Source organism: Scomber japonicus, chromosome 10 (assembly GCF_027409825.1).
Source record: "Scomber japonicus isolate fScoJap1 chromosome 10, fScoJap1.pri, whole genome shotgun sequence".
NCBI classification, from domain to species: domain Eukaryota; kingdom Metazoa; phylum Chordata; class Actinopteri; order Scombriformes; family Scombridae; genus Scomber; species Scomber japonicus.
Genome location: NC_070587.1, coordinates 21,677,728 through 21,704,482, shown reverse-complemented (window position 1 = coordinate 21,704,482; position 26,755 = coordinate 21,677,728). Strand labels below are relative to the sequence as shown.

The 26,755-nt window shown below is 42.1% G+C and overlaps 2 protein-coding genes across 3 annotated transcripts in view; one reads left to right on the top strand and one right to left on the bottom strand.

Annotated features, from left to right (window-relative positions):
* klhl32 (kelch-like family member 32) overlaps window positions 1-7,292 on the top strand; it is a 28,533-nt gene extending 21,241 nt beyond the window's left edge. For both annotated transcript variants that reach the window (XM_053327015.1, XM_053327016.1), the window contains 4 exons: window positions 65-123; window positions 2,944-3,136; window positions 4,730-4,824; window positions 7,099-7,292. In XM_053327015.1, coding sequence (XP_053182990.1) covers window positions 65-123; window positions 2,944-3,136; window positions 4,730-4,824; window positions 7,099-7,260 — 509 coding nt within the window. In that variant the 3' untranslated portion in view covers window positions 7,261-7,292. The remainder of the gene's footprint in view (window positions 1-64; window positions 124-2,943; window positions 3,137-4,729; window positions 4,825-7,098) is intronic.
* Window positions 7,293-8,954: 1,662 nt separating this feature from the next.
* On the bottom strand, window positions 8,955-26,636 carry mms22l (MMS22-like, DNA repair protein). Its single transcript, XM_053327137.1, has 25 exons — window positions 26,464-26,636; window positions 26,097-26,222; window positions 25,828-25,880; window positions 24,768-24,855; window positions 24,415-24,592; window positions 24,095-24,188; window positions 23,588-23,718; window positions 23,253-23,366; window positions 22,970-23,146; window positions 22,694-22,756; window positions 22,450-22,569; window positions 21,813-22,048; window positions 19,396-19,612; window positions 18,999-19,288; window positions 14,088-14,266; window positions 13,585-13,735; window positions 12,472-12,611; window positions 11,954-12,096; window positions 11,457-11,613; window positions 11,140-11,285; window positions 10,768-10,979; window positions 10,425-10,591; window positions 9,796-9,892; window positions 9,458-9,625; window positions 8,955-9,259 (listed from the first exon to the last, which is right to left on the bottom strand). The coding sequence occupies exons 1-25, from the start codon at window positions 26,634-26,636 to the stop codon at window positions 9,184-9,186; spliced, it is 3,696 nt and encodes a 1,231-aa protein (XP_053183112.1). The 3' UTR covers window positions 8,955-9,183.
* Between the last annotated feature and the right edge of the window lie 119 nt (window positions 26,637-26,755).

The window sequence follows — 26,755 nt, the reverse complement described above, 5'->3', positions numbered from 1 at the left end:
CACACACACACAGCTGCATTTCCTCTCTGCTAAAAGCCTAGAGTGTTGTTTCTTTGTATTACAGGTGGCGTGACAAACACAGCTCAGTACCAGAATCGGCTGATGGTGTACGACCCAGAACAGGTAACTATGGAGTGATGAGCTCTCATACTTTGTTTCATTGTGTTGAGGAAATGTCACTAGAATGCCAACGAATTTTAACAATTGTACAGTTTTTAAATCCTATTTAGTAAACATATACTGTACATTAATACTGTTGACTATTTTCCAAAGCATGCTGTAATGTTTCAGATGTTTTATGTATATATTAACCCTTCCAGGTAGCCATTGCTTTACAGTCATTTCCATACAATATGATTCTCTTTTCAATATTTTAAGTTTAAAGGGGAACTCCACCAATTTTACACATCAAAGTCTGATTACAGTCTTATAGGGAGTACTACTGCATACATGAAGGAGAACAAATTGTGATTATTTCCCTAAACCAATGTCACCTGTTTGAGGCTGAAGACTACAAGTTGGAAAATGAAGAAATCTGGTAGTGCAGGTGTGGAGTCAGAAAGAAGTGAGGTTTCCAGACCTTTGTAGCTCTATATAACAATGTGTAACATGAAAGGAGTCGCACATAGTGACAAACCCACAGAGAATGATTCACTCACTGCTCTCACTAGCCAAGTGTCCAGCCACACCTGTTTTCAGTGAAAAAGTTCTGAAAAATGCAAAACATCTGCCCAACATCAAAAGGTACACAAAGTTAATGATTTGCTGAAGCAGATAAAGAGCACATTTTATTCAGGAGTTAGTGGAGACCAAAGTAGAGCTAAGATGAGAGTGAATGCAGATGCAGGTGACCAGAGACACAATGTGTAAGTAGGTAACTGCTTACTAACACCAAACTTTACAAGATGTTAATACTATGTTAGTATTGTGTTCTCAGCTTGTTGTGCTACTCCAAGCAAGCCAAAAAATCAATCAGTGCAGCCATTAGCTTTTTCTCTCTGGTATACATACAGTTTATACGTCTTAATAAATTCTCGTTCTGCTTGAGTTTTGACCCTGCTTTCCCCTCTCCATGAACCTTGCAAGTAGGTGCATTTTTGCCAGAAACTCAAACACTAATTCATTTCTGCACAGTCTGCTGTCAGAGTCAAAAATAACTTGAGCAACCCATCATATAACAAATTATATGTTACTTATGTGACTCCATATTGTAATTCTACCACTTAGACATAGTTGTCCCCCTCTCTGTTAGTCCCTCCTCTGTTAGTCTACCCAAGTTTCTTCCTTTTTTTCATATTGAAGTGTGAATTAAAAAGTGTAGTCTTTTCTTATTTGAATAAAATGACAACATTGTGATTTGGAACTCTTTATACTTGACTTGACCGTGAGTGCACTAGTATCCTGGTTATGATCGTGTTTTTCTGGTTATGTTTCACATCCTGGACACAACTGCACACAGAGGATCAGAAACCTTGATACTCTGGGATATGAATAACCAAGTTTCTCATGTTCCATGTAAACACCTGAATATGATCAAAACCAGGATAAGGCTCAAAACTGGTATACTAGTGTTCCTGTAAACACAATCAGTGTCTTTTAAGCCTGATACTATCTTTGTCAAAGTTACATGCATGCTTTTTAACACAATCTGCGCTTGAACTGCGTTACCATGAAACAATAATGGATCTTTGCAGAGCAATAATGTAAACCTTATGTTCAATATGATGGATGACACAACAGGCAGGTGTCAAGAATCTGCTAATTAATTTTCACACCATATGGAAATTAATGGAAAACAATGGCATCCTGGAAAATCACTGAAAACCACATTAAACAATCTGAAGCTCCACAGCATTCTTAATAGCATTCATGATCAGCTCTGCGCTAATATAAAATATATATTTTTACAGTACGCAGTAACAAAGTGTAATTACAGAGCTACATTCTTTAAATAGGAATCCTTGTAAAGTTACACCTGTAAGATTTTAAATATATATCCTAAATACAAACTAAACATGTTTCTGACTGTCTTGCTGCACCTTTTCAGTGGAGTATAAAAATTGATTTGATTAAATATCATTTTGAAATGTGCAGTATTCACACACATCTCACTACAGTGGAATGCAGTTTCTGTTTGTGTATGTATATGAGCCAGCTGTTAAAGACGCCTGGATCTCGGTTAGGCTGTATATAGTGTGGAGGTATGCTGCGTGTGTGTGTGTGTGTGTGTGTGTGTGTTTATGTGTAAGGTGCATATCCATATGGGTCTGTGTTTGTACATGTCAGCGTGGAAGCGAGGGAACGAAGAAGCGAGTGAAAGAGAGAGGGAGAGAGTCTCATTTGTATTCACCATGAATCTACATTCACCTGCCAGAGCAACAGCAACCCCCACCCACTCTACCCTCAACAGATGGCCACCCGTCAGCTCCCAGCAGACACACACACACACACACACACACACACTCATTCTCTGCCTCATTCGAGCACGCTCTCTCTTTCTCATACACTAACACACACACACACACACACACACACACACACACACACACACACACACACACACACTGACACAAAATAAGCTGCGACACACTTAGTGAAATGAGCAGGGATCCTCGGTGTAAAATGGAGTGGCTGAAACATATGATTAGAAATAGGGAGGGAAGTCATTAGTACAAACCAGAGCTCCAGTGTCACGTTATTTATCTAGCACTGAGCATACATCAATTACCCATGCATGGATATGCTTAAATATTAATCTTCTTATTCATCCTCCTTCCCTTCCCACCCTCTCTGTTTCTCTCTCCCTCCCTCTCGCACTACATCTCACCTCCTTCTCATCTGCATCGCATCGTTTTCCCTCTTCTTTCTTTCCCCTATCCATCTGCTTCAACCCCTCAATCACTCTGCGCCACCTCCACCTCCACACCTCCACCTCCTCTTCAGGACCAGTGGTTGGCCCGCAGCCCCATGTTGCAGAGGCGAGTTTACCACGTCATGGCGGCGGTGAGGAGGCAGCTCTACGTGCTCGGGGGGAACGACCTGGACTACAACAACGACCGCATCCTGGTGCGCCACATCGACTCCTACAACATGGACCTGGACCAGTGGACGCGATGCTCCTTCAGCCTCCTCACGGGTGGGCAACGTGAAGGAACCTGACATGTGAACACACGTAACACAACCAAATTCAAGCTAAAGATGCATGGATATGATACATAGCCTGACATCATACCACTGGTCCCATCATTTGACTCAGGCCTGGATCATTTAGTTTGTCTAAAAATGTATCTGGAGTCATTGTCATGGCAACAAGTCCTAAAACCCAAACCTGCAAAAACACAGGCTGGTTCACAGTTAAATGGATGAAAAATGAGGGTGAACCCTTATATATGAGCTTATTTTCATATACAATTGACAAAGGTATTGTGAAATGATGTTGCAGCAATATTTTTAATATTAAATAAAGTTCCATGATTTTAGTTTAACTTTATGAATTAAGAGAATTCCATTACTGCTTAAGCTGCAGTAAGTAAACCATTTTAAAGCCAATTGGATTATCTGAAAAATACATTGTCATAAAGTTTTACTGAGCTCACACACACACAAGAAAAAAGAAGAATTCTGACAGAAAACATTACGCTTTAAAATCTATGAATTGATGAATAGTATCACAAGTACAGACTTTCTATTCTAGGATTGAAACAGTAAACTAATGCTGTTACTCAGATGTTCTGAGCACATCTTATAAAGAATGGCCTGTGCTATTAAATCTGCTTAATTGGGCACACAACACAGCTCCATTCATTCAAAAGCTAATTGTCTAACAAATGGCTGACTCTTGCCACTACATTATGTGATTCTGTGTATTGCAGTCCTTGAAAATTACCTTACACCTTATACCTCACTGCTATCTTGAGAAGACAACAGGTTAAATTGTCCAGTGCTGTGCAGCTCTTGGGCTTTCTTCTGGAGATGACTAATCTTTTTAGTTGTTATTAGCAACAGAAGTCTGTACATATCTCTCAAGGTTTCTATTAAATACCCTGAAAACAAAATTTCTCATGCAGCTTACTCAGAATCAGTGGTTTTCTCCCAAAGATTGACCAGGGACTTTAGCGCTAGTTCATCATACACATTGTATGTATTCTATGCATTACTTGTAAAACAAAGATAACATACTTTATCTTCTTCTCATTACATAAAAATAACACATAATGCCTCTCTGCTGGTTGTGAGTGGGTGGTAGGATGATATACAATGAAAACATATGTATTCTTACTTTGGACCTGTGGGCATGCTGCATCTTTAGCCTCCAGTCTGGTGGGGGTGGGATGGAGTTCAGGCACAGGAAACACAATCAACCATGCATATATATATATATACACTCCAGAATGTGGTCACATATACCTGATTTCATGCTGTATGCTTCAGTGAAGGCCCACAAGGTTTAAAGTTCAGGTGACTTTACTACTCCTCCTGTATGACTTTCCTCTTTTGTTGTGCTGCACTTGGATTCATATCATATCCGTAGAAGTTGAAGACAAAGTCAAAGGAAAGAGAACAGGAGCTCAATCTTGGCTCTCCAAACACCCCCACCCCCCCCACCCCTCTCCAATCTCCTTTCTCCATTTATCTCTCTCACCGCCTCTCGGGGGGATGTGGAAGTCATATTGTCAGAATGCCCTCTGCTTGGCACGGTGAAGCATTGTGTCTGCTCTGTCCTCCTCAGGTCAAAATGAGTCCGGAGTGGCAGTGCACGATGACAGGATCTATGTGGTTGGAGGATACTCCATTTGGACCAACGAGCCTCTGGCGTGCATTCAGGTGAGAGATATGACAGTTGTGACACCTCAGAATGATGAGATGCATTGATATGAATTCTTTTGATAACATGCTCATACAGTGGAATGAAACAACAGCACACTAATTATAAATCAGACAGTGAATTGAATTACAATATGCATCTTGCATTGTTAAACAATGGGCCAGGGCCCAGACAGTTTCTGGGAAGAGGACCAGTCCTTTTTTGTTTTGTTTTCCTTCAGCTTTGACCTACAGGTGGAGATTTAATGATATAAATTGAAATCATGCAGCATTGAAAAGGTCTCTAACAGGTTTCTGACAATGCTGAAAATATGCAGCCTTCAAGTTAAGCTCACATGATCTAATACAATTATATTTTGATGTCAGGTTTGGGTCTTTGGGATGGAAATCCACCACTTCAGTTCAAGGTTGTACATACATTCATGGTTCCCAGATAATGAGCCTTAATGACTTTGGTGATGCTCTGAATTTTCCTGTAGAGCCACCAAGACATTAAAATGTGTGTTTTTTAGTGAAATCTACCAACAACTATTAGATAGATTGACATGGAAGTTGATACACACATATATATGTTCCCCTCAGGATGAATTACCATAATTTTAGTGATCCCCTGACTTTTCATTTAGTGCCATTATCAGGTCAAAAAGCTTCATTTGTTTTAATAATTACATTTTCACTACTTTCATTTGGACAGTACCTACTAGGACCTAACCCATACTGGATTTCTGGGGCTGATGCTGATACCGATATTAGGAAATAAAAAAAATCCAATATTAATTAATTGGCCGATAATCTTATATATACAGAATATGTACATAAACACACTTGCCTCTTACAAATATCATTACCAAACACTTGTGACAAAAATATGTACTGGAGGCTATGATATTTTAATCAGAATAAACTTAATTTTTATAAAAATGATATCAGTGCACTGAAACAGTAAACTGCACTGGGGGTTTAATACGTATATATTAAACTTGAATTAAGAAAAAATATTAAATATACATACCGGAACATATGGGCCGGTACAAACACCAATACTGATATATCTATGATAGGCCAATATCAGCTAATAATATCGGTTGACAGATATATCGGTCGGGCTCTAGTACCTACAAAAGTAACAACATTCCCACCAGCCTTGGCTACAACTTTGTGATGATAGCTAATTAGCAAATGTTAGCTGAACATGGTAAACAGTACACCTTCTAAACATCAGCATGTTAGCATTGTCATTATGACCATGTTAGCATGCCGACATTTAGCTTGTGGCTCAAAACAGTGCTGTGCCTGTGTTCAGATTCACATACAGAGTCTCTAGCATGGCTGTAGACTCCTCATTAGGCTTATTCACCAAAAATATGACTGCAGGGGTTACAAAGAGCATGGATTCAATCAGATTGTAAAAAAAAAAAAAAGTGACTTAATGTAGTTTCCCTGTCCCTGCCTGATTTTTACTCCATTTCTTTAAGGTAACAAGGAAAATTGGTATCAAGAAAGTACTCATACATACAGTATTCCACGAATCACTCAACATATATTAAAGCTAACTGGAGGAAGGACAGACATAACTCGAACAGAGAATGATTAAACATTATGTAAAATACAATCCACTTCCTCTAGGTCTGGTTATTGGAGAGCAGAACATTTCATTAAGCCAAAGATAAAACATTTACAGAATGGTAGAGCAGAATATGGACATTGGTGTGGCTAATGTGATAATTCAGTGCTCACTTTCCAATATTTTTTTTCCCAATAATCCAATCACGTTGGATAGAACTAGTAAAGGAAATAAAGCCAATAGTGAGTGTAGAGATTGAGGATGGTTTGTTTAATATGGGAAAATGGTTACTGCATTTGACTAATGTATGAATATTTTAGAATAGTGAAGAATAATAACACTTTGTCCAGTCTGACACAATCATGTAGTTTACCTTACCCCCTATTTTAGTCTATATTATTATTTCATGTTCTTTCATGTTCTTACCCTTTCTCTACTTTTCTAGATGTAGGGTTGATTATTGTAGGAGCTTTATGAATAATGGTTAGGTGAATTCTACATGTTTCTACAAGGCTAGTTCTGTCATTAGAATACTAGTTTTGGAGTACAAGACTTGAAGTGGCCTTATTTTAACACCTCAACCCTCTTTGTTCATTATTTAATTTTTTTTCTGGGGGCAATTGCCAATGTATGAATGAATGAATTGTATTAATTTACATGTATATCTGAGAAGTTTATGAGTAGAGACATGTGTTCTGTCCTCTTCACAGGTGCTGGATCTGAGCACCGAAGGGAAGGAGGAGGTTTTCTACGGTCCGACATTGCCATTCGCCTCCAACGGGATAGCAACTTGTTTCCTCCCAGCTCCCTACTTCACCTGCCCAAACCTACAGACACTCCAAGTACCTCACCACAGGATAGGTGCTGTTTAAAATTAAAAAAAAAAAAAAAAAAGTCACACATGAACAAAACATCACAACACTTGAAAACACATAACCAGAGAGGATGGACGAGGACCATCATCTTTGGACGGTCAGTATTTGCAAACACGACCGACGAAAAATGAAGCTAATCGCAAAAATCATTTCTGGAACCTGCCGTCTCTATCACAAAAGTGTACAGGGGATTTCTTTGAGACCCAAATGTAATAACAATACTTTCCTGATCTACAAGAGCCGTGCTTTTCTGCAAGCTGCTGGGAAACCTGTTGTATTTCCCCAAAGACTGAAGTACCCGTCTTTCTGTCCGAGGAAGTGAAGATGCGATGAGCAAGTTAAGAAAAACGGCTCCACTGGGATCATATTTCCCAAAGCAGACAGAAACAGAATGCCAATCCTTATACCAATTAAGTGACTTGTTGTAAGCAGACATACAATAGGACTCTCACCTCAGTGGAAGCCAGACTGAGTTCTCCACAAGGGTTTGAATAATCTTTCCTTTTGGCAACCCATTATAAGGCTGTAGGAGCTTTTCATGCTAAAACCACCATATAACACTTCCATCAAACCTGAAAAACATCCAGGACAAAGCCTGCTTTTCTCACTGACTCGCACTAGAAGATGAAATTACAGATAGACCTAACAGGTTTTAAAAGAAGCTCATCATTGCATTAAATACCATGTCATTCTTTCAGCTCAAATAAGGTAAACTACTTGATTATACCTGCATCAGCAGTGTCATACTACTGTACGCGTGTATGTTATCAACCTGTGTAAGCGAGCGTGAGATTTTTATTATGCTCAGGACCTAAGACTGTTTATGTCCCAATGAATGTCTGCTGGTCGTTATCATTGGGAGAATATCTGCTGCACATTCTCCAAAGTGTGTAAATGTTCTATGATAATAACACTGTATCATGCTGATTTTCAAAAACTCTAACCAAAAGAGAAAAAACGTGATCCTGCACTTCCTTCATCCATCCAAAACAAGGTGTTCCATGAAGTTTTCAAAATAAAGATGCTACATAAGTAAACTGCAATGGGAATGTGTCTTATGAATACTGTTAACTACTATGATAAACAGAGGGATACAATAGATTAGTAAACACTAATTCAAGGCTTCTACTTCTACTTTTCCTTCTGTATGAGTTCTCCAAACACTGTAGTAGAAAAAGAATGCATTGCAGCAGAAAGCTCATGTAAAGGGATACATTGCAGTTTGATGAGGCTGGAAAATGACTAGCAATGACAGAAAATGGGACTTAGTGATTGTGGGAGACAGGAGCGAGACTTCTTGTGATTAGGTGCAAACTGAAGCAGGATTGCAAGAGATTGCTGTGGCTTGGAAAGGTGAAGGAGAATTGGAACAAACAGTACTTTCTCTCTCCTTTGCTCGCTTTTTTTTCTTCCTTTTTTGGGGGTGCTACCGAACTCTTTGGGCTGGCCCACGACTGTCATCAAATCTGTAATTCAGAGTGCCAGCCGAGTAGAGACGGATCCAGCACCTGATGGTATAAGCACAAATAGTCTGCTCACTTGATGCTCACATTCCTCTCTATAGGACTGAAATGAAAATGTGGAGAGACTGGCATGAGGATGTCCATATTTATTTTATTTCACATTTTATTTCATTAATAATTCTTTACAATATAGACAGTATGTACAATCCAGTGATAATAGTCGTCTTATAGTCCATGATAGGGTTTATTCATTAAGAACTTTCAAAGTTCAGCATGGCGTTGAGGTTTTAGCATTATCAATGTTAATGAAATGCATTAAAGTTTCATATTTTGTAAGATAACCTTGAAAGCAGCACCACACCAAATTGGGAAATTTGGCCAAAAAAAAAAAAAAAAGAAGGTTGGTATGAGAGGTTGTTGGAACTGGTGTCAGGTCCTTTTTAAAAAAGAAAAGTTATTAGTCTGCTTCCAGACTGGTTATTTCTGCCTGCCCACTCTCCCCAAGGAGGCACAGCAACTTCTTATATGCACTCCTGTTAAAGAGAGATGAAACGGTCACATTATTTGTCACGCTCAAAAAAAAAAAAAAAAAAAAAAAAGCATACAGCCACAGAACATTTCTAGCTCAGTATATAACGCCTGCTTCATGTCTAGACAACTTAAAAATAGTTTAAACAATGAATACGAATACTGTTTTTATGGCTTCCGGTATGATTCATGTGCTTGCTCACCTTAAGGCGGTGTTCTTTCCCAGTCCTCTCTTGTGTTCAGTGTTTCTCAGGCTGAGAGACAGGTTGGGAATGAGAGCTTGGACCACAGAGGGATCTAAAACGGCCACTGTCTCCAGGACGCTGAAAACCTGCCTGTCGTAGACTCCCTCATTCTCCTCCACGAATGACCTAAGAGCAATGAGATTACACAAACAATAAAAACCTTGAAGGAAAAAATTAAAGCTGTAATTAGTTTTACTCTATGCCCATAATGCCTATATTAGACTCTGTGCATCCTGAGTACAACTCAGCTGTAATACAGGTGCAGATATTTATCGCTACACATTATTGTCAATTACTGTAAGACAGTGATCATCTGGTTGCACGGTCCCTCTGTCGATGCAGCAGCACAACGCTCCACCACAAGCTGTAAGGCATCTGTGCTTGTCTTCCTCACTGCAAAAAAATAAAATATATTATTAGACAGGGCTTGAGTGATTACTGTAAATACAATCAGGATAGTCAAAAAGTGTTTTTTTTCTGCATAATTTACCACAAAGTGAGATTTGATGAACACTGTGCACATTGTAGTAATGTAAATATTTTGTCAACTATATACATAAACATACATGAATGTTAGAGCAAAACTGTGAGTAGTTTACATTAATTTGACGCTCATCTCCAGCAAGGATTCAGTCTATAAATGGGTGGGAGGGTGGTTTGTGGAGACACCCATTCATCCTCCCCAGATATCTGTGTTTATATAGAAAAAGTTCTTTCTCAGGGCCCACAGCCCATTGAGTGAGTGTATAGAGAAAAATTCTGAGCCCCACTAAACACCCTGTCAGCTAAAGGATGCCACCTAACCAAAACTTGGAAAGCACCCAATGAGACCTGACTGATTTGTATAGAGAAGATGGCCACAAGGAAAGCTACACAACATAAGCCTCAGATTGTCTTGTGTGCGTATGTAGAAGCATGATCTTACCCTGCGGCTCATTGACCAGCATCACACAGCGCAGCAGAGCGGGTAGTGGCAGAGTGAGCAGGGTGGGGTCTGAGTCGCCGCTACGCCTCAGGAGCTCTAACAGGAACATGAGGACTGACGCAAGGCGAGGAGGAGGGGAGTAACCTTTGAACTGCAGGAAGCTCTCACTGTGAAATCAGAAATTGCATCTTTTATCCCAAAAACTAAAATATATTTATGGAGAACAAAACCCATATTGGAAATCAGGAAGTCATATCAGTGACAATGCAGTTAGGTTCTGTATGATGAGATTAAAATTGAATCAAGCCTTAAAGCAGAACTCATCGCAGATTTAGAGACCTACCAGAGCACCTCCAGGATGGTTCTTCTCAGTGTTGCACCCCGGGTGGTGGGGTTCGCCTCACAGGCAGCCAGTAGCACTGGGTGGTTGGCAATGATGCCCATGGAAGGTGAGGCAGGAAGGAAATGGTCCAGATATCTGCGGGTAACAGAGCGGAGCTGCTGCTTCAGGTAAACACCCTGAGACTGAGACACACTGGAAGCCACCGACAGACCCTACAAGAGGATGAATTGATAAAGGAAACATCTGTACAAATAGCTCACAGGTGATTGACTGAAGGCTTTGAATAATTAGAGTTACATTTATCTTCTATACTAAACATCTTGTGCAGGATATGTCTGTTTGTGTGTGTGTGCAATATATGTTTGCCCTGACCTGTAGATAGAGTGGCAGGCTGTCTCTGAGAGCTTTGTCCTGTTGTGTGTAGTTGTGTGGAAGCAGCAGCCCGTCCACAATGCGGAACAGCAGCTGCTGGGCTTTAGAAGTGGCCAGCAGGGGGCTCCAGTGCTTCACTATGCAGCCTGGATCACATCATGTAAAATATAAACAGAGACAAACAGTGAGATACACAACTGTAATGATTCCTCCAGTGTGTGACCTACACCACACTGTAAAAACAGTGAAGAAACAAAGCACTCCTGAAGCTTTGCAAAGTGTTTAAAGTGTGTGAAGTGTAAGAGATCTGCACCTACCAATAGCTCGATACGCCAGCTGCATTCCCTCTTGGTTCTTGCTGACTAAAGAGGGTTTAATGTGTTTCAGGATGTCACCAATATAGTCCAGAGCTTTGGTCACCATGGCTGAACGCTCAGACAAAACCTGCAGTCCACTGTACACACTGCCGACAGCCTGACACCAAGAGAAAGCAGATAAGGAAAGAAACTCATGATAACATTTGCATGTAAATGCAGGCTGCCATAGTAGAGAGCAGATATGACAGTGATATGCTCACAATACATCACATAGTGTACGTTTATGTAAAGGTGCAGGGATGAACTTTACTCAGATATGTAGCGTACTGCCTTATATGCACAAACCTTTATGTCTCAGTTACATAAAGGTGTAAATCATAGATGTCTTATAGGAGCTCACAGCAGAATATGACTACTACTCAAAATGTCAAAGCACATGAAACTTTGTTGATGTTGTGTTGTGACAGTGTATCCGTCAACCTGTGAGGATCCGTTACCTTGACAAACATCTCCAGGGCTGACATGGGATCCGTCCTGGCAGCTGTGGGCTGGAGGCCAGCTCTCTGCAGAAGACTGTCCACCTCAGGCAGCCTCAGCACCAACCGAGTCAGTTCGCACAACTGCTCCTCCGCGGCCCGGCCTGGGGGAACGCAGGCACAAACACCGGGTGTTTAAATAATAATCTAATCCTTTATCTCTAATACAAGGCAGACATGTAAAAGCTAATGAGCCTGAGGTTTTATCCTGCAAAACATGACAAAAAATTTGTTGCTATGTTTGTTTTTTGTCAATTTAATCGAGGCAAAAATACTCTGGAGCCCAGTTGTGGAGGTGTAGAGATATGGTCATAAAACCTATAAATACACTGCAATGTGTGAAACTTGATGTAAATATATGTACAGTACATTTGGGTGTAACTTTAAAATTAAAAGTCTGGGTTACACCTGCCTGAACACCACGATGCATCATAAAATTGCACCATCTGACAGTGAAGATTTGGATTCAGTGGCATCACCTGTTCTGCTATCAGATCCATCAGGGTTCTTGTGAAGGTGCTGCTGTAGAACACACCTGAACCAGGCCCTCACTGACAGACTCTGTGCCGAACCCGACACGCCGCCGCTGGAATCGTTGCTTAGTGAGGACACCAGCTCACTGGAAAAGACAGATTATCATTGAGGACAAATATAACATGCGATTATTAAAGCTATTGAGTTTACTGATCGTTACTGTCGATGGAAATATGAATAAATGTCAAGCGTTTAAGAAATGAGCTGTAAGTCCCTGATGAACAAACAAAGGCTGTGACAGAAAGAGGTCAAGGATGTGAGAACGTATAAGCCAACATAAAATGTTAAAATTCACATTATATGCCTGAAGTGGTCATCATTTTTGAATTCTGAAGTTACAGCTAGTTTCCATTAAAAAAAAAGCAAAAACATTGAAAACTCATCTTTAAAGAGCTCCTCTCCTTCAGATTTCTCTTTAGAGTTGACGTGTGACGACTTACAGTTTTTAATGAGCCTGAAAGGATGGTGGGAGGTGAAAATTCCCATCTAAGGTGTGGTAATTTAATTAAATTTTTTTCGCATTAATAAAACCGTTACCTTATTTTATAAAATTCTATATTAGTAACAGTAAAAAAAAGAAAAGAAAAAGAGAGGTGAATGGAGGCTTGACAGGCTGCTGCTTTCAAAACAATAAATAAATAAGAAGTGTGTCCTTGTTCCGCCTTTATATTCTGGTCCAGCACCTTGGTATCACTTGGCACTGTCTGAGGATGACCTTTGAGGTTGAAACAGTCACGCTGTTTTGTGCCCTTGAGTGTATTTTTGAAGATGCGCTACATTTTGTATTCTGTTTAGAGGTGTGGGTTCAATTTCTTCATTAAAACCTAATTTCGTAATACCCAGGATACTCAGCGCCTAATTTATTGATTAGAGGCTGCCCGATATACCTACAGGACTTGTAGAAAACTAGTTTATCGAGTGTTGTTTACCATTTATGAAGTTTGGTACAGAATCAAACGCATCATCTACATCTGTCTGACCTGATGTGTTCCCATCAGGAGTGACCTGATAAAAATGTGCTGCAGTCACAGTGTTTAGATCTTTAATGCTAACTGTACCTGTTCTGGAGCAGATGGGGAAGGTAGCGAGTCACCAGAAGTGGGTGAACCATGTCGTCCCAGCCGAAGCACTGCAGGATGGACTGGACTGGGCTTGGCTGAAGGTCCTGGGGGGCAGAGCTGGGCAGATCAAAGGCCAGCAGGGTGAAGCCTGAGGAGGTGAAATCAAGTTTATTATGTCTGAATTAGCCGGGGGTTGTGCAGTGTGTAAAGCATGTGTCAGAAATTGCTTTTCTTCCCCATGTTCTCTGAATCTTTACACCCTTAAATCATGTTGAGCTTCTTTTTACTGGTTAAACCAATTTTCTCCTCCATGCTGCCATCCCACTTTCAAATTATCTCCCCTCATCCAAAATGACTACATCATTTCATATTTCTGGTTATCAATAATTCATATTGGTTGAACTGTTCACAACTCCTTCCTGCTCTCTCCCACCCAGTCTTCCTGCAGCCCTTTCTTCCCTTCACTCAGTGTCTCTTTTCTCCCAGTGGGCGTAGCTGACCTGCAGCAGCATCTGCCAGCTGTGCTGGAGGGGTCTGAGAGAGGCGTAGGCTGCGGAGAAAGGGGAAGAAGTGTGCCCAGAGTGCTGCCGCGACCGCTAGGTGGCGCTCTTTCACCATACTGGGGGCAGGCGCCCAGGCCGAGGAGGGTGCTGACTGGACACCGCGCTGATGGACCCGTCTGGAAGGACACAGGAACACATACACACAGAAAGCACATAAACAAATCTGTCTGAAACTCCAAACATAGCACACTCTCTTGTGTACAACCCCCTCCCCCTCCTCAGCTCCGCCCTCTATTTTCTCAAATCCTTTTGCTTTGCTCCCCTGTTTCTGTCTTTCACTCCTTCTTCATGTGTTTTCCCTCTCCTCTTCTCTCCTGGGGGATTACTGGGTGCGGCGGTGCGCTGCAGTGTGGAGCAGAGCTGAGTGGAGGTAGAGGTGGGGAAGGAGAGAGGAGGATATCATAGGCATAGAGAGGAGCCTAATGCTGATCCCCTGTACACAGACTATACTTTGGCTCTCCTGGCTCATCCCTGGCCCTGGCCCCAGCCGCTACAGCAGCCCCACAGTGGCTGGCATTAGCCCAGATAAGCAGCTGAAGGAGCTGTAATCTCATTTAGACTGGAGATGATCCTCCTGTCCCCCTCATTCGCCCGGATGGGGGTGCAGGGATGCGGGGGGGGGGGGGGGGGTTGAGGTGTGCTGGGGAAAGGAAAGGATAGAGGAACTAGATACACCCCCCACCTCCCCATGTCCCACCCCACACACACATACACACACTCTCTCCTATCCTGTCCTCAACCACACACCACCACTACCATGGTACACGCACGCACACGCACACCTCAGCGGTGCCTTCCCTTCCAGCAAGGTTGCATCTAATCCAGAGAGAGCTGAGACAATCGATTAGAGTCTGAATTCATTAGCCTCGTTACTACTGCGGAATGGGCCTTTCACACCCATCAACCCTCATTGTACAAGACATCGTCAGAGACCCCACTTAATCCTCCTCACTGCGGCTTCTTACAACGTGTACACACAAACACACACACACACACACACACATATACAATCACGCTGAATGCCTAAACACCATTAGGGACCCCGTTTAACCCCCCCCCCCCCCAGCTGCATACAAACATACAGAAACAAAATATAATATAGCATAGAGGCACGTCAAACACACCCAGGCACCAACTGACACGACTTCATGTCCATCCAACTGTTTCAGAGGGTTGGGATGGATCTGACTGCCACTGAGGCCATGTACATAAAAGGATCTCTACGTTCTTATGGAAAAGAGGGGGTTATATAAATTTGACATTTGGTCACATGTGTTACATTGAGCGTCTGTTTGGTTTATCTGGTACGCGTAGAACAGCACCTGCCTCTCCCTCATCATCTAGGAGATCTTCACTCTTGACCAATCAGCACTGCCTTTCAAATCAGCCAGAAAGAAATTAGACACTGTAATATAATACTGTCGTAAAAAAAAAAAAATGACTCTTAACAGTCTTAAATAGTCCAGTTTTCCAAAACATTAACCTTGTAACTGCTGGTGGCAGATCTTTTTTCTTTTCTTCCAGTGGAGCATCAAAAGGTACCCATGTCTTATTACATACACTGGATGATACAAGAATAAGAATGATGTGAGTTTGGGGTACATCCTGTCAGGAAAAGGGCTTTGAGAACCATCTGACTCTGAACTGCCCCGCTGACATGTTTGATGTTAGAGAGAAGAGCACAGGAGGGCTGGTAAAAATCAACTTGTAGATGGAGTAATGATTTTGGTTATGCCAACTGAGATACTGTTGAGACTGGCAAACTGTTGGGATCAAGCTGAACTGTACTTCTAGAAATCCAGATTAGCTGCTACATTTTAAACTTGTGTAGAATTTATTAAAGCAGAAAATGCTTTATTATTAAACCTACTTTATTTCACAGTTTATGATTTTTGTTCGCACTTCCTTACATATCTTACATATGGACTGGGATTGTATTGGTGTGGCACAGTTTTGGAGACAGTTATCTTTCACTATCTCATTTACTTAACATAGAAATACCTTGTTGCCCTAAATTATTACCATGAAGTGATGATGTTGTCAGGGCAGGAATTAGGTTTTAAAAACTAGAGGCACTCTTTGGTGAGGGAGACACATACATGTTGATCACTATATGTGGTTATACTACACTGGCTGTATCTACACAGTGGGTAAGTTTAAAAGATGCAGTAAAAGCAATAAAAATTTAATGTGTAACTGATTCCTACCTACTGATCTAAGTTTCTCATCAGTAACCGAACAGTAGTCGTCCTTGACTATGAAAAGAAAGGCTCAACACTCACTAAAAGGTCTTAATGATCACAAAGGAAAACGCTTCACAGGGAAGCTCGTATTTTATCAAGCCAAGGAGACGAGGATTAATTGTTTGTGCCGAAAACAGATCCAACAGGGTGTGCCAGTGCCAGCTCACCTCATCAACCGGAGACACCCCCACCCTCCCCACAGCACAGGGTCATGGGAAGGAATAAAACTGAGGAATTATGCCTGGGATTGGCGCCTTGCCTCGGTGCCGTGGCGATGGCTATCGAGGGTGAATGTTCGGACCCTCCGCTGCCTCAGCCATTGGCAGAATAATTCTCTTAATGTGTGCAGATTCCACACGGCTCTTAATAGACATAATGATGCACAGGCTAAATTTTCCAGGCTACATAATTACCCATTAATTGTGTCACAGAAAAGGCATTAATCACAAAGAGATACCGAGAATTGCCAGAGCGAAGAATTATGTTTAATTTGGCGGTACGGACTGGAGAGAGAGAGCATAGTATTTTTTTATTTGGTTAAATAGGTCAGTGTGGTCCGGGCCATAACACAGAGGTCCTCTGGGAGTTCTCTTCTTCTCTCTCCTTGGCCATTAATGTGCAAATGTGTGCCCTCCAACCCTGAGATCTGAGATGGGAAGTTTGGGAATTAGCTAAGCTAACGAGATGCCGTGTTAGGGGAGCCAGGCGTTGAAATAAGAGAGTACACTTAGGTTAGTGTTTCACTTTAGGTGTGTGGGCAGGTGTGTGGGTTTGTGTGTGTGTGTGTGTGTATGTGTGTGTGCAGGGTGGAGAGGGCTGAATGTATACACTGGAGAATTAAAGCAATCATACACCTACATGATCGGTGAGAGGGCTCCGTAACACTTCACTTTACATTGTCCTTATTCTAGTGTTTCTGCTCATTTATTAACCTTTTATAAGTAGCGCCAGTATACAAAGGCAGTAGCAGTGATACTTTCAGGGCTTATTAACCTCCACATTAACATATATTATTTCTAGGGGCAAGAAACTATTCAAGAAATACATACATATTGAGAAATATATAGTATGTCATATGTCTGTATCGAATCTTAAATCTTTCTTGTTATTAACTGAAATGCGTCTTCATTGAAATTCACCAATGAATGCTGGCTCAGATGTATACTCCTCACTGATTTTTGATCATGCCGTTTCTGATTTAAAGCTGCGCTAATCAATATTTTTATATGAACAATGGATGAAATGACCACGTATAATTGTATAATATGTAAAGGGTCACTTGTATCGACTAGAACAAAGAGAATTACATTTTATGGCTCTCAACTTTATGGTTTTGGTTCACTCATCAACTTAAAATAAGGCAAAGACAAAGTTAACAGTTAGGTGATGAACACAGTAGAGCATTTAGCTGCTAAAGCAACCAAAACAGAGCTTAAAAAGGTTAGGAGGTTAGGAGTGAACATTGGATTTACGCTGCCCAGGAAACCAGAGAAATGACTGGCAACGGTTTGCTAGCATGTTTGCAACATTAGGGGATTATATCTCAATGTTGTGTTCACAGCTTTTGACCAAAAAAACAAAACCCTATATCATTTTAGATATTTCTTCATTAAATTAAAATATTGTCTAAAAAAAGTTTATTTTCTTTTAAATGGAAGAACTGAAAAACTATCATTTTGTATTTGTACTCTACTATATACAGTATCCAGGATTGAAAATACTAGAACAATATCCAGCTGTGGTGCTCACTTGTTGTTTTGTTCATGAAGGCAGTTGTTACACTTCCTTCCTCCTTGGATAAGTTAGTTTAGCCATTGTCCTAAATTTTTAATGAACAATTTGAACATACTGGTGTATCTGATGATCCAAAAAGTTTAGAAGCACTCACACTACTACTATACTTATCCTGCTATCTTATCTTGTTCTTATGGTTGAGTAGAAATGAAATATTAAAACTATGTTCTTTAACTCCGATAAATCCACAGTGAAAGATCACACATCATCCCTCACTCCATAACCTTCCATTCTCACCTGACTTCTATCTGCTGTCGCCTCCGTTCCCTCCTTTAAATCTCCAAATAAACAGCCACTGTTTCGGCTGTGGCTCTCTGACCTTCAGCTGGGGTCGTTCATGTAACCAACACCCGTGTCCTACAGTTGAACCGGTCCTGACGCCCTACTGACCACAGTCTCTCAACACACCCACAGCACTGCTGCCGTCCCCATGAAGACAGGAGGGTCCATGGAGGGTCCCATGGGCTCGTAACTCTACTCAGGGCTCCACCAACACCTGGTGAGGGTGACCTGGGGGCCACTCAGCCTCCTGAGACTAAGAGGGGCCTCAATGTAACACAGGGTCTTTACAGACGCTCATGCCCGCTGACAGGACAATCCGCCTTTTGTCAGAGGACTGAGTGGACTCTGAGCTGGCACCGTGGAGAAGACTCTCCTCTGCTTTAGCCACTTATCAGATTTTAATACAAGCTTAGTTCGGCCTGAGCCAGAAAACATTTGTCAGAATGTGTGGACTATCTGAGAGGGAGCAGCTATCAGTGAATAAAATGAATACCTGTGAGCTGGTGAATATTTATAGCAGCTCTCTCACCTGAGCTGGCTGAGGACGATCTGCAGGAAGCCCAGGGTGGAATTCAGTTCTGATTGGCGGCAAGCAGGCATCAACCAATCAAACCCTTCGTTGAGCAGCTTTTCCTCTGATAGGGTGAGACTGGTGCTCATCTCGAACACCTCAGCCACACCCTCCAGGTATGAGCCAAGGGGTCCCCAGAGGGCAAGTCTGCGAGAGACCTCCGTGGTCTTATTGTAGAACTCCTTGGCTGTCTCATTAAAGGAGGAGGCCAGCCAGGTAGCCTGGGCACCAACATCCAGACCCCTCTCCTGGAATAAACATCACATGATGTCAAATTTCTTGAACTTGTGGATTTTTTACATTTAAAAAAGCAAATTAAATTCAGTAATTTTTTTTCTCCAATTGGTTAACATACCTGGAATAACAACAGCATTGAGAGTTGTCCCCTCCAGATCAGGGTGCGGTGTCCAGGGGGGCAGTTAGAGGGCAAGAAGCCCAGCAGCTCACAGGCTCTGCTGGCCACATCCTCCAGCTCCATCTGCCTTGCCACCACCAGAAACAGCAGCAGGAAGTTCATGAGGCCTGCCTCTGACATTTCCTGCATCTTCTTCGTGGAGAACTTTGAGTAAATCCTGAAAACATAGAGAACAAAAAAGAGACAAAAGGATTGTGTTCTTAAAACATGGTACATGAGATGGACTGTTTAAAAAGGGTTACAGTAAGAGAACGAGAGAAAGATAATGTACTGTGCGCAGCATCACTTCATTTGAGGCAATAACATATTTAAATTGTGTTTTTTTAAGTTTTTTTTAAAAAAGCCAATTAAAATTTTTCTTTACTTCTACTGACAAACTCTTGGGAGGTGATTTGTTCTTCTGAAGCCCCTGACTTTAAATGCTGACTAACTCAACTTTCCACCCCCACCGTGCACCCCACCATCACCCTTCTCAGCTCCAGGGGAGAGGCTTGGCTGCCCTGCCCGGCCTATGTGTGTCCGCGCATGTGTGTGTGTGTGTATATATGTGTGTGAGAGAAAGAGACACAGGAAAAACGAGAGAGAGAGAGAGAGAGAGAGAATAAGAATGGAGAACCACCCAGCACGCTGTTAGATCGTGCGGGCACTGTGGAGAAATGCCTTTAAAGATCATGTTAAATGTCAGAGACACTCAGACACACAGCAGTAGGCGCTTGGTCCCTCTCTCTACAGCCAAACCAATTTACTGCAACACCAGAGAGAGATCAATAAAACCACACACACACACATGCACGCACACGCACGGCCACACATCCAGCTTGCTGTTTGCTCGCCTGGCAGGAAAACACAGAAGGCTAGAGCCCACCCCTCCTTCCTCCCCTCCCCTCTCCCCCCTCCCCAATCCACCCCCAAACACAGATGCAGCCCACACAGGTGAGTGGAACTGCTGCTTGGGTCAAAACACAAACAGTGAGCATACCAAGACAAACTCTGAGTAAGAAGTATGACTGATATAAAAAAAGAGTAGAGAAAAAAATGAGAAAGGAACTGAGACAGACCAGGTTAACACTGGAATCAGCTTAGTTACACCCACAGAGGACTATAAAAGGAGAAGGTGGCCAAGCATGTAGTGTGAGGGGAGGGAGATTTAAATAGATGAATGGGTAATATGTAACAGGGATATAAGCAGCGTGCTGGGAGGCAGCAGTTGGGATTTTCTATGTTCTCCCAACCTGTCTGTCTGTTTGTTTATTCCGGACAGCTTTTTTTTCTGGAGGCGAGCAGATGCTCCTCACTCCTGGCGTTGGGAGATCAACATGCTTGCAGTCGATCCCATTAATGCGGTCGTCGCGGGTGTCCCGCAGAGCCTGGCCAGGAGTGGGAACGCTGCCGAAAACGTTGTAGCGATACAGTCGGCACGCCTCATGCCTCCTGAGGGGGGGGTAGTAGTGATAGTTTTGGTGGAGGGAGGTAGAGGAGCGGGGGAGGGAATCTGGACCTGTCCCAGCCTAGTATGGCTGTTGCCAGACTGCCTACCATCCACATCCCCCCTCCCTGCTGCTCCCCCACCACCCAAGCTCCCCTCTCTCTATCCGTGTTGGAAACCAACACAGCTTCGTTAAGGCGAATTAACCGCCACGCTCGTTAGCTAATTAGCCCCCATGTCTGCAGTGCTACTGAGCACATTCCAGACAGAGGGAAGTCATTAGGCGGATTTATCTACGGCTGCCTCTCGCTGGCGCCCAGCCGGCCTGGGATATAGGATGGTCCAGCGCTCGGTTCTGATGTGCTCGTCACGTCAGCTTCTGATCCTTTCTCTCTTCTTTCTTACTTTCCCTCACAAAGACACACACACATACATACATACACACACTCCCTCCATCCAACGGCCTCACACACTCTGAAACCATGTCACTGCTATAGGGAGCAGGTGCAGCGTGTGCATCAGTAGGAGGCTCCTTGGCTCTGGTCTGTGCTGAAGAGCAGGTGGTTGACTCCTGAGACACCTGCTCCACTGGGGGGTCTGAGTAAATATCAAAGATGCACTGGGAGACTGTGGTGCACCTGGCACGCACACAAACAAGACTGAAATGCATGATAGTGTGCAAACACACATGTTGTTTGTGTATTCATGCAAGTATGCATCTACACAGACACAAATCCAAACAGCCAACTAGACACATCGCACATTAGAAGATCAAGGGAAAAAAGGAATCTTACAAGTCTGATGAGTAATTATTTCTCACATCCACAACTCCATGTTTGCTTCTTAACGCCTACAATACATAATGTATATGGCGAGGTGAATGTGAAGGAGTGAGAACTACAAAGCTTCCCAGAATTCTCTCCATCCTAACCTTCCTTTGATCTGTCTCTGTGGGACTCCACCAGCCTTGTCCTGGCCGAGGCACAGGGCCAGCACTCGCAGGAAGATGTGGAAGGAGTTGGCTGAGCGGTAGAGCTGGGTGTGTCCGGGAGAGTAGAGGGGAGAGGGGGAGCAGCAGCTGCGGGCCTGCTCCAACAGAGCCAGGGGCGTCTTGCACAAAGTGCCCAGGCCAGACACCCCGAGCCAGGGCACTGTGAATGAGGCGCTCTGGTATGGAGGGACAGAACATAATGTCAATGAAGAGGTCTTGGTGATAGCTTAGAGGAAAATGTGTTGAGAATTTTGCCTCGACTACTGCATGACCAATTATACCCTATTAAATGACATGACAAAGAACCAGAAGTGTGTCAATAAAATATAGAGAATATATACAACAAATATACTGCAACTGATAAAAAATCTAAAACTCTTTAAGTGCAGATATAAGAAGATTATTATTAGATAGCAACGTGAAAGAAATTAAAGAATATATCATCTCAAGAAGTGGTGGTTTAATTTATATTACACAAGTGGGATAAATGTGATAAATGGTCTAGTAGATAAGCTTAAAATGAAACAACTTATCAAATGTGAGCAACTTTTCACATCTGTGTTACATTTAACCTCACCAGATTCCTGCTGTAGTAGTCCCAGAGGATGGAGACGGCGGTGGTGCTGGGCTCCCACAGCAGACACAGACTGAGACAGCAGTGCACGTGCGTCCTGACCTGCTCCTCTGCTACACCTCCCTGTTATCACACAAACACACATGTTGCAGTTTAATTTAATAAACATCTATTATTAAAAAAGGAAAGCAACTCTCTTTTGATATGTTTGAATGGTAAAAAAATGAATCTGTGAAAAGAAATGGACCTTGGGGTTACAAGTTAACTTGAGCAGCTCTTCCACAAAAGTCCAGTTATCCTCCAGATGTTTCTGTGGGTGTAGATAGAATTGAAAGATGCTTTTACAAACAACAACTATTACAACACTGTAATTAAAAAAATAATATGGACAAAATGAGTGAAAAATCACTGCGTTGCCTGCATTTGAAAATAAAAGCATTTTAGCAAAAAGATGTGAAAACACTTTAATATGTATGCCCAGCTTCATCTTAATGTATCAATATTGTGATTCTCAGTCTCTTACCTCATTCTGGATTGTGCCATTACGGCTGTACTGTCCTAACATTGCTAACTGAGTGACCAGCCACCATGTGAATCCCAGAGGGTCCTTGCAGTGTTTAGGGAGGCCGCTGAACTGCTCTGCTGCAGGCTTCCCTGAAACCAGAGGCCTCAACAACAAGTTCATATAGCTCCAGAAAGACTAGAAGAAGAGAGGGAAATATATGTTGGTTAATTTCGTCAGGACAGTCAGTTTTGTTTTGTTCTGTTTTTTGTGTGCGATTGTGACATGTGTGTATTTGTGTTACCTGTGTGTGCAACACTTTATTCCTGTAGTCTAGGAGGTGCATTATTAGGATCCACAGCTCTTTGGTGCAGGAGCAAAGGTAATGATGGCTGCTGAGAGCCTCTGTAGGCCTCACCTACAAAATGAATGGGGACCATTTAACACCAGAAGCTCCCATGAAGACCTGACATGAAGTTTATATTTCATACTGAATTATTGTTTGATTACATTTTATAGCACTATAATACTGAGAATGCAACATATATGCTGTTTTGGACAACTTTCCAACCTCCGAATACCATAGAAATACCACAGCAACAGTAAAATGTAGAGAGTTGTAGCCAGCCAGCCACCCACCTTGCTGTATTTGCCTATGGCCAAACCAGTAAGGTCACACAGCAGACTGCACAGGTGCTCTTCAAACAGACTGGCATCAGTCAGGTTCTCTCCCGTCAGGTTCACAAACTGGTGGGCGTACACCACCTGGCCTGGGCCGGAGAATAGGTGAACTTACTAAAAAGCTTATGTCCATGATAATGACTCACTGTGAGTTGAAAGTCTGAAAATGTTGCCCCTTGAACGAGCTGTTAGGTGTCACATAGCAGTCAATGCACAACCATTCAAAGTACTTTGCATGAAGAGAGAATTCTGTTACTGTATCTATGCAACAACTTCACATTTTCACTTCATTACACAGTTTTACTCCCATAATAAAGTTTTTAAATGCTCTAAAGTGCAACTTGAACACAAATTCCAGTACAAGAACTATGAACTTTAACATGACACAAGTAACGACTCACAAGTAAATATCTTAAATTTTCCATCTCCTATGTGAGCATACTGTTGCAAAAGCCGAACACATACCTTGCATCTTGTGGCCGAGCAGGTGAAGGATCTCCAAGACGGACCAGTGAGTGTCAAGATGAAGATGTAACAAATGCCAAGAAGGAGGAAAAATCTGTGGGAGAAGTACAAATAGCAGTTCAGTGCCAAAGTAGTAAAAATAATCATATCTTTTAAACTTCTACTAATCAGCTCTGAGTGGGAAGACACTTTAAGTTTAAGTTAAAAAAAAGTCTGTTCATATGAGTCATTCTATTACTTTGTGTTGTTGTGGCAAATTTTCCATTAACTACAACTGACAGTATTTTGTTCTTCAACCAGTAACTAATATGTAACCGTACCTTTCCCTGGTTCTGTATAGTGAAGGCACTCTGAATGTTGGCAGGAAGGTCTTTGAGTCGTCCTGTGAGGAGAGTGATGCCAAACAGCTCCTCCAGAAGAGCAGAGGGGAGCTGACCCTCCAACTCCTCATAGGGGTGTGATGGATCTGCATCCAGAGTGCTGGAAGCTTTGAGGTATCTGAACAGAAAAATAAGAACACGCATGTCTAAATAAAATAAAAGTGAACTGTTTTTTTATGGTGGGTGTTAAATTTTGAGATTCTTTATGCATTTGTTTCTTTGTTCAGCCTTCACTAATTACAAGTAGAACATGCTGAGAGAGTGAATGGGAGAGTGTTATAATATAGAATTACCTGTGCAGGAAGACTTTCACATACTGAAGAAAGGAAACGCACTGTTGCCTGAGCTCCTCTGCTTCATAGTGGAGGTTGCCTGCCTGACCTAAAACACAGCAGGGGTTTTGTGGGAAGTAGTTATGATTCTTGTGTTAAATAAAACACACAAATATTTCGATGGACAACTCATTTGTTGGAACAGTTAGCCACAACTGAACCTCAGTAAAGCACACTATTATACCTATGTTTATGTTTTATTGTTTTTTATTGTTTAAAGCAAATGAGTAGACTGTTACCCAGTGAAGCTAGACATGTACTTCAGTGAATTGAAAAAACACTGAACGTACGAGACTGACAAATGATCCAGCCTGGACTCACTGGGGCTGCCACATATGATGGGTTCTGCTGTTGCCACAGAGGGCTCGACTGAGCCAGATGGAGGTGCTTTATTTGAAGCCGGCTCTCACAATTTCCCAAATTTCTGGCAGAATCTGATTAACCGCAGTGTTGCTCCAATCCTGACCTACCAGTCCTCAAGCGGTGGGCTTAACTCCTACTCTACCCGCTGCCCTTTCTGCTAATCATTAACTTACATGCCGTATGCGTATTGTCTTCAGCAAGTTCGACATCTCCTCAGGAGACTGTTGCCTTGTGAAAACTAATTTCCCCTGGCTGACATTATAGCTCACTGGTTAGACCACCTGCTTCTTAACTAAAAAGGTCTGAGTTTCAACCCACACATAAGCCAATGTGATTAAAAGGTTCATAATTTGGAGTTGCCTGAGTTTGACACTGGCTGATAAGCATACTGAACCTTTCTTTTCATTTATTTTCCCCTTTGTAGATGGAAATGCCAGCTAAACTTCACTCTCTGAACATGATGTTTTAAAAGCTCGATGCTCTGTTTACACCATCACAACTGTGACTATTTGTACATGAATCTACATGTAAATGAAAATCTGGGACTCACACATATGGTGTTGTTTATGTATGTAAATAATGGCTTACTGTGTGAACAAAATACTGATATTAAAGACTAAAAGCCTGCCAATTAGCTGGACTGTATAATCAAGCTTACCAAAGTCATGTGAGCCGGACTGTACTAAGGTCTCCAGCCTGTAAATCTTTTGTCTGAAAAATAAAAACAAGCGAATAAGATCAGTGACATGCATGTGCATGAGCCACAGCGGACAGTTTTATTCAACACAGATTAGGCCTACGGAAAAAAAACTGTTAAGAACTGTGCAATAACGAAATTTGAGCAACCATGGAAAAGGAACTTAAACTCATTTTAGAAATGTACTTATTTTAAAAGCAAACTTAACAGGGATTCACATCTTGGCTTACCTGAATAGACCAAAGAGAAGCTTTGTAGATTCCACCAGTGCCGTCTCTGTTACCCACGGAAAGCCAAAGAGCTCCACTGTGTCTGTCTCATACTCTGCAGGGGCCGGATCAAGACGCAACAGCAACCTAAAGAGTGCATTCATATCAGTGAGACTGCATTTACTACATTTTCTCCTACTAAACTTGTGCGGCTCTCATTATAATGAAGGTGACTGCTACTACATTTGTTCTGCTCAAAGCATCAAAAATTGACTTTTCAAGAAAAATCTGAATAATGTCTCAGCTACTCTGGATAATCTAAAGATGTTTCTGTTGACCTCTAAGTGGGAAAATATGTTTTTTTGTGATTAGGCTGAAGTGACTGTACCGTTTCAGGGAGCCTCTAGCAGTGTATGACTCTGCTGATAGTGCTCCAGCTGGATCATCCTTTGTTTCAGAGCAGCAGAAATACGGTGGTTGGGCTGGTGTCAGTTCACACAAGCTGTCTGATGCAAAGGGGGAAACTGGTGGGGTGAGGGACTGGCTGAAGTCGTCTGCCATGCTGTCAGTGATCACTAGCACCTTTAATGACAAAACACAGTGATGATGAGACATAAGATAGTTACTAAAACAGAGGTAGCATGTTGCAGAAGGCACCAAAATAAGTAAAAGCATTTATA

Bases quoted from the DNA above. Each gene is read 5' to 3' on its own strand.
- mms22l (XM_053327137.1), bottom strand. From the start codon at position 26,636: ATGGCAGACGACTTCAGCCAGTCCCTCACCCCACCAGTTTCCCCCTTT. The intron at 23,719-24,094 runs GTATGTGTTCGG...TCTCCGGCCCAG, and splicing joins GCTCGGCCACAAGATGCAAG to GCCAGGTGGTGTACGCCCAC. The intron at 13,736-14,087 runs GTCAGCTACGCC...TCACCTCCTCAG, and splicing joins GCTGGCAGATGCTGCTGCAG to GCTTCACCCTGCTGGCCTTT.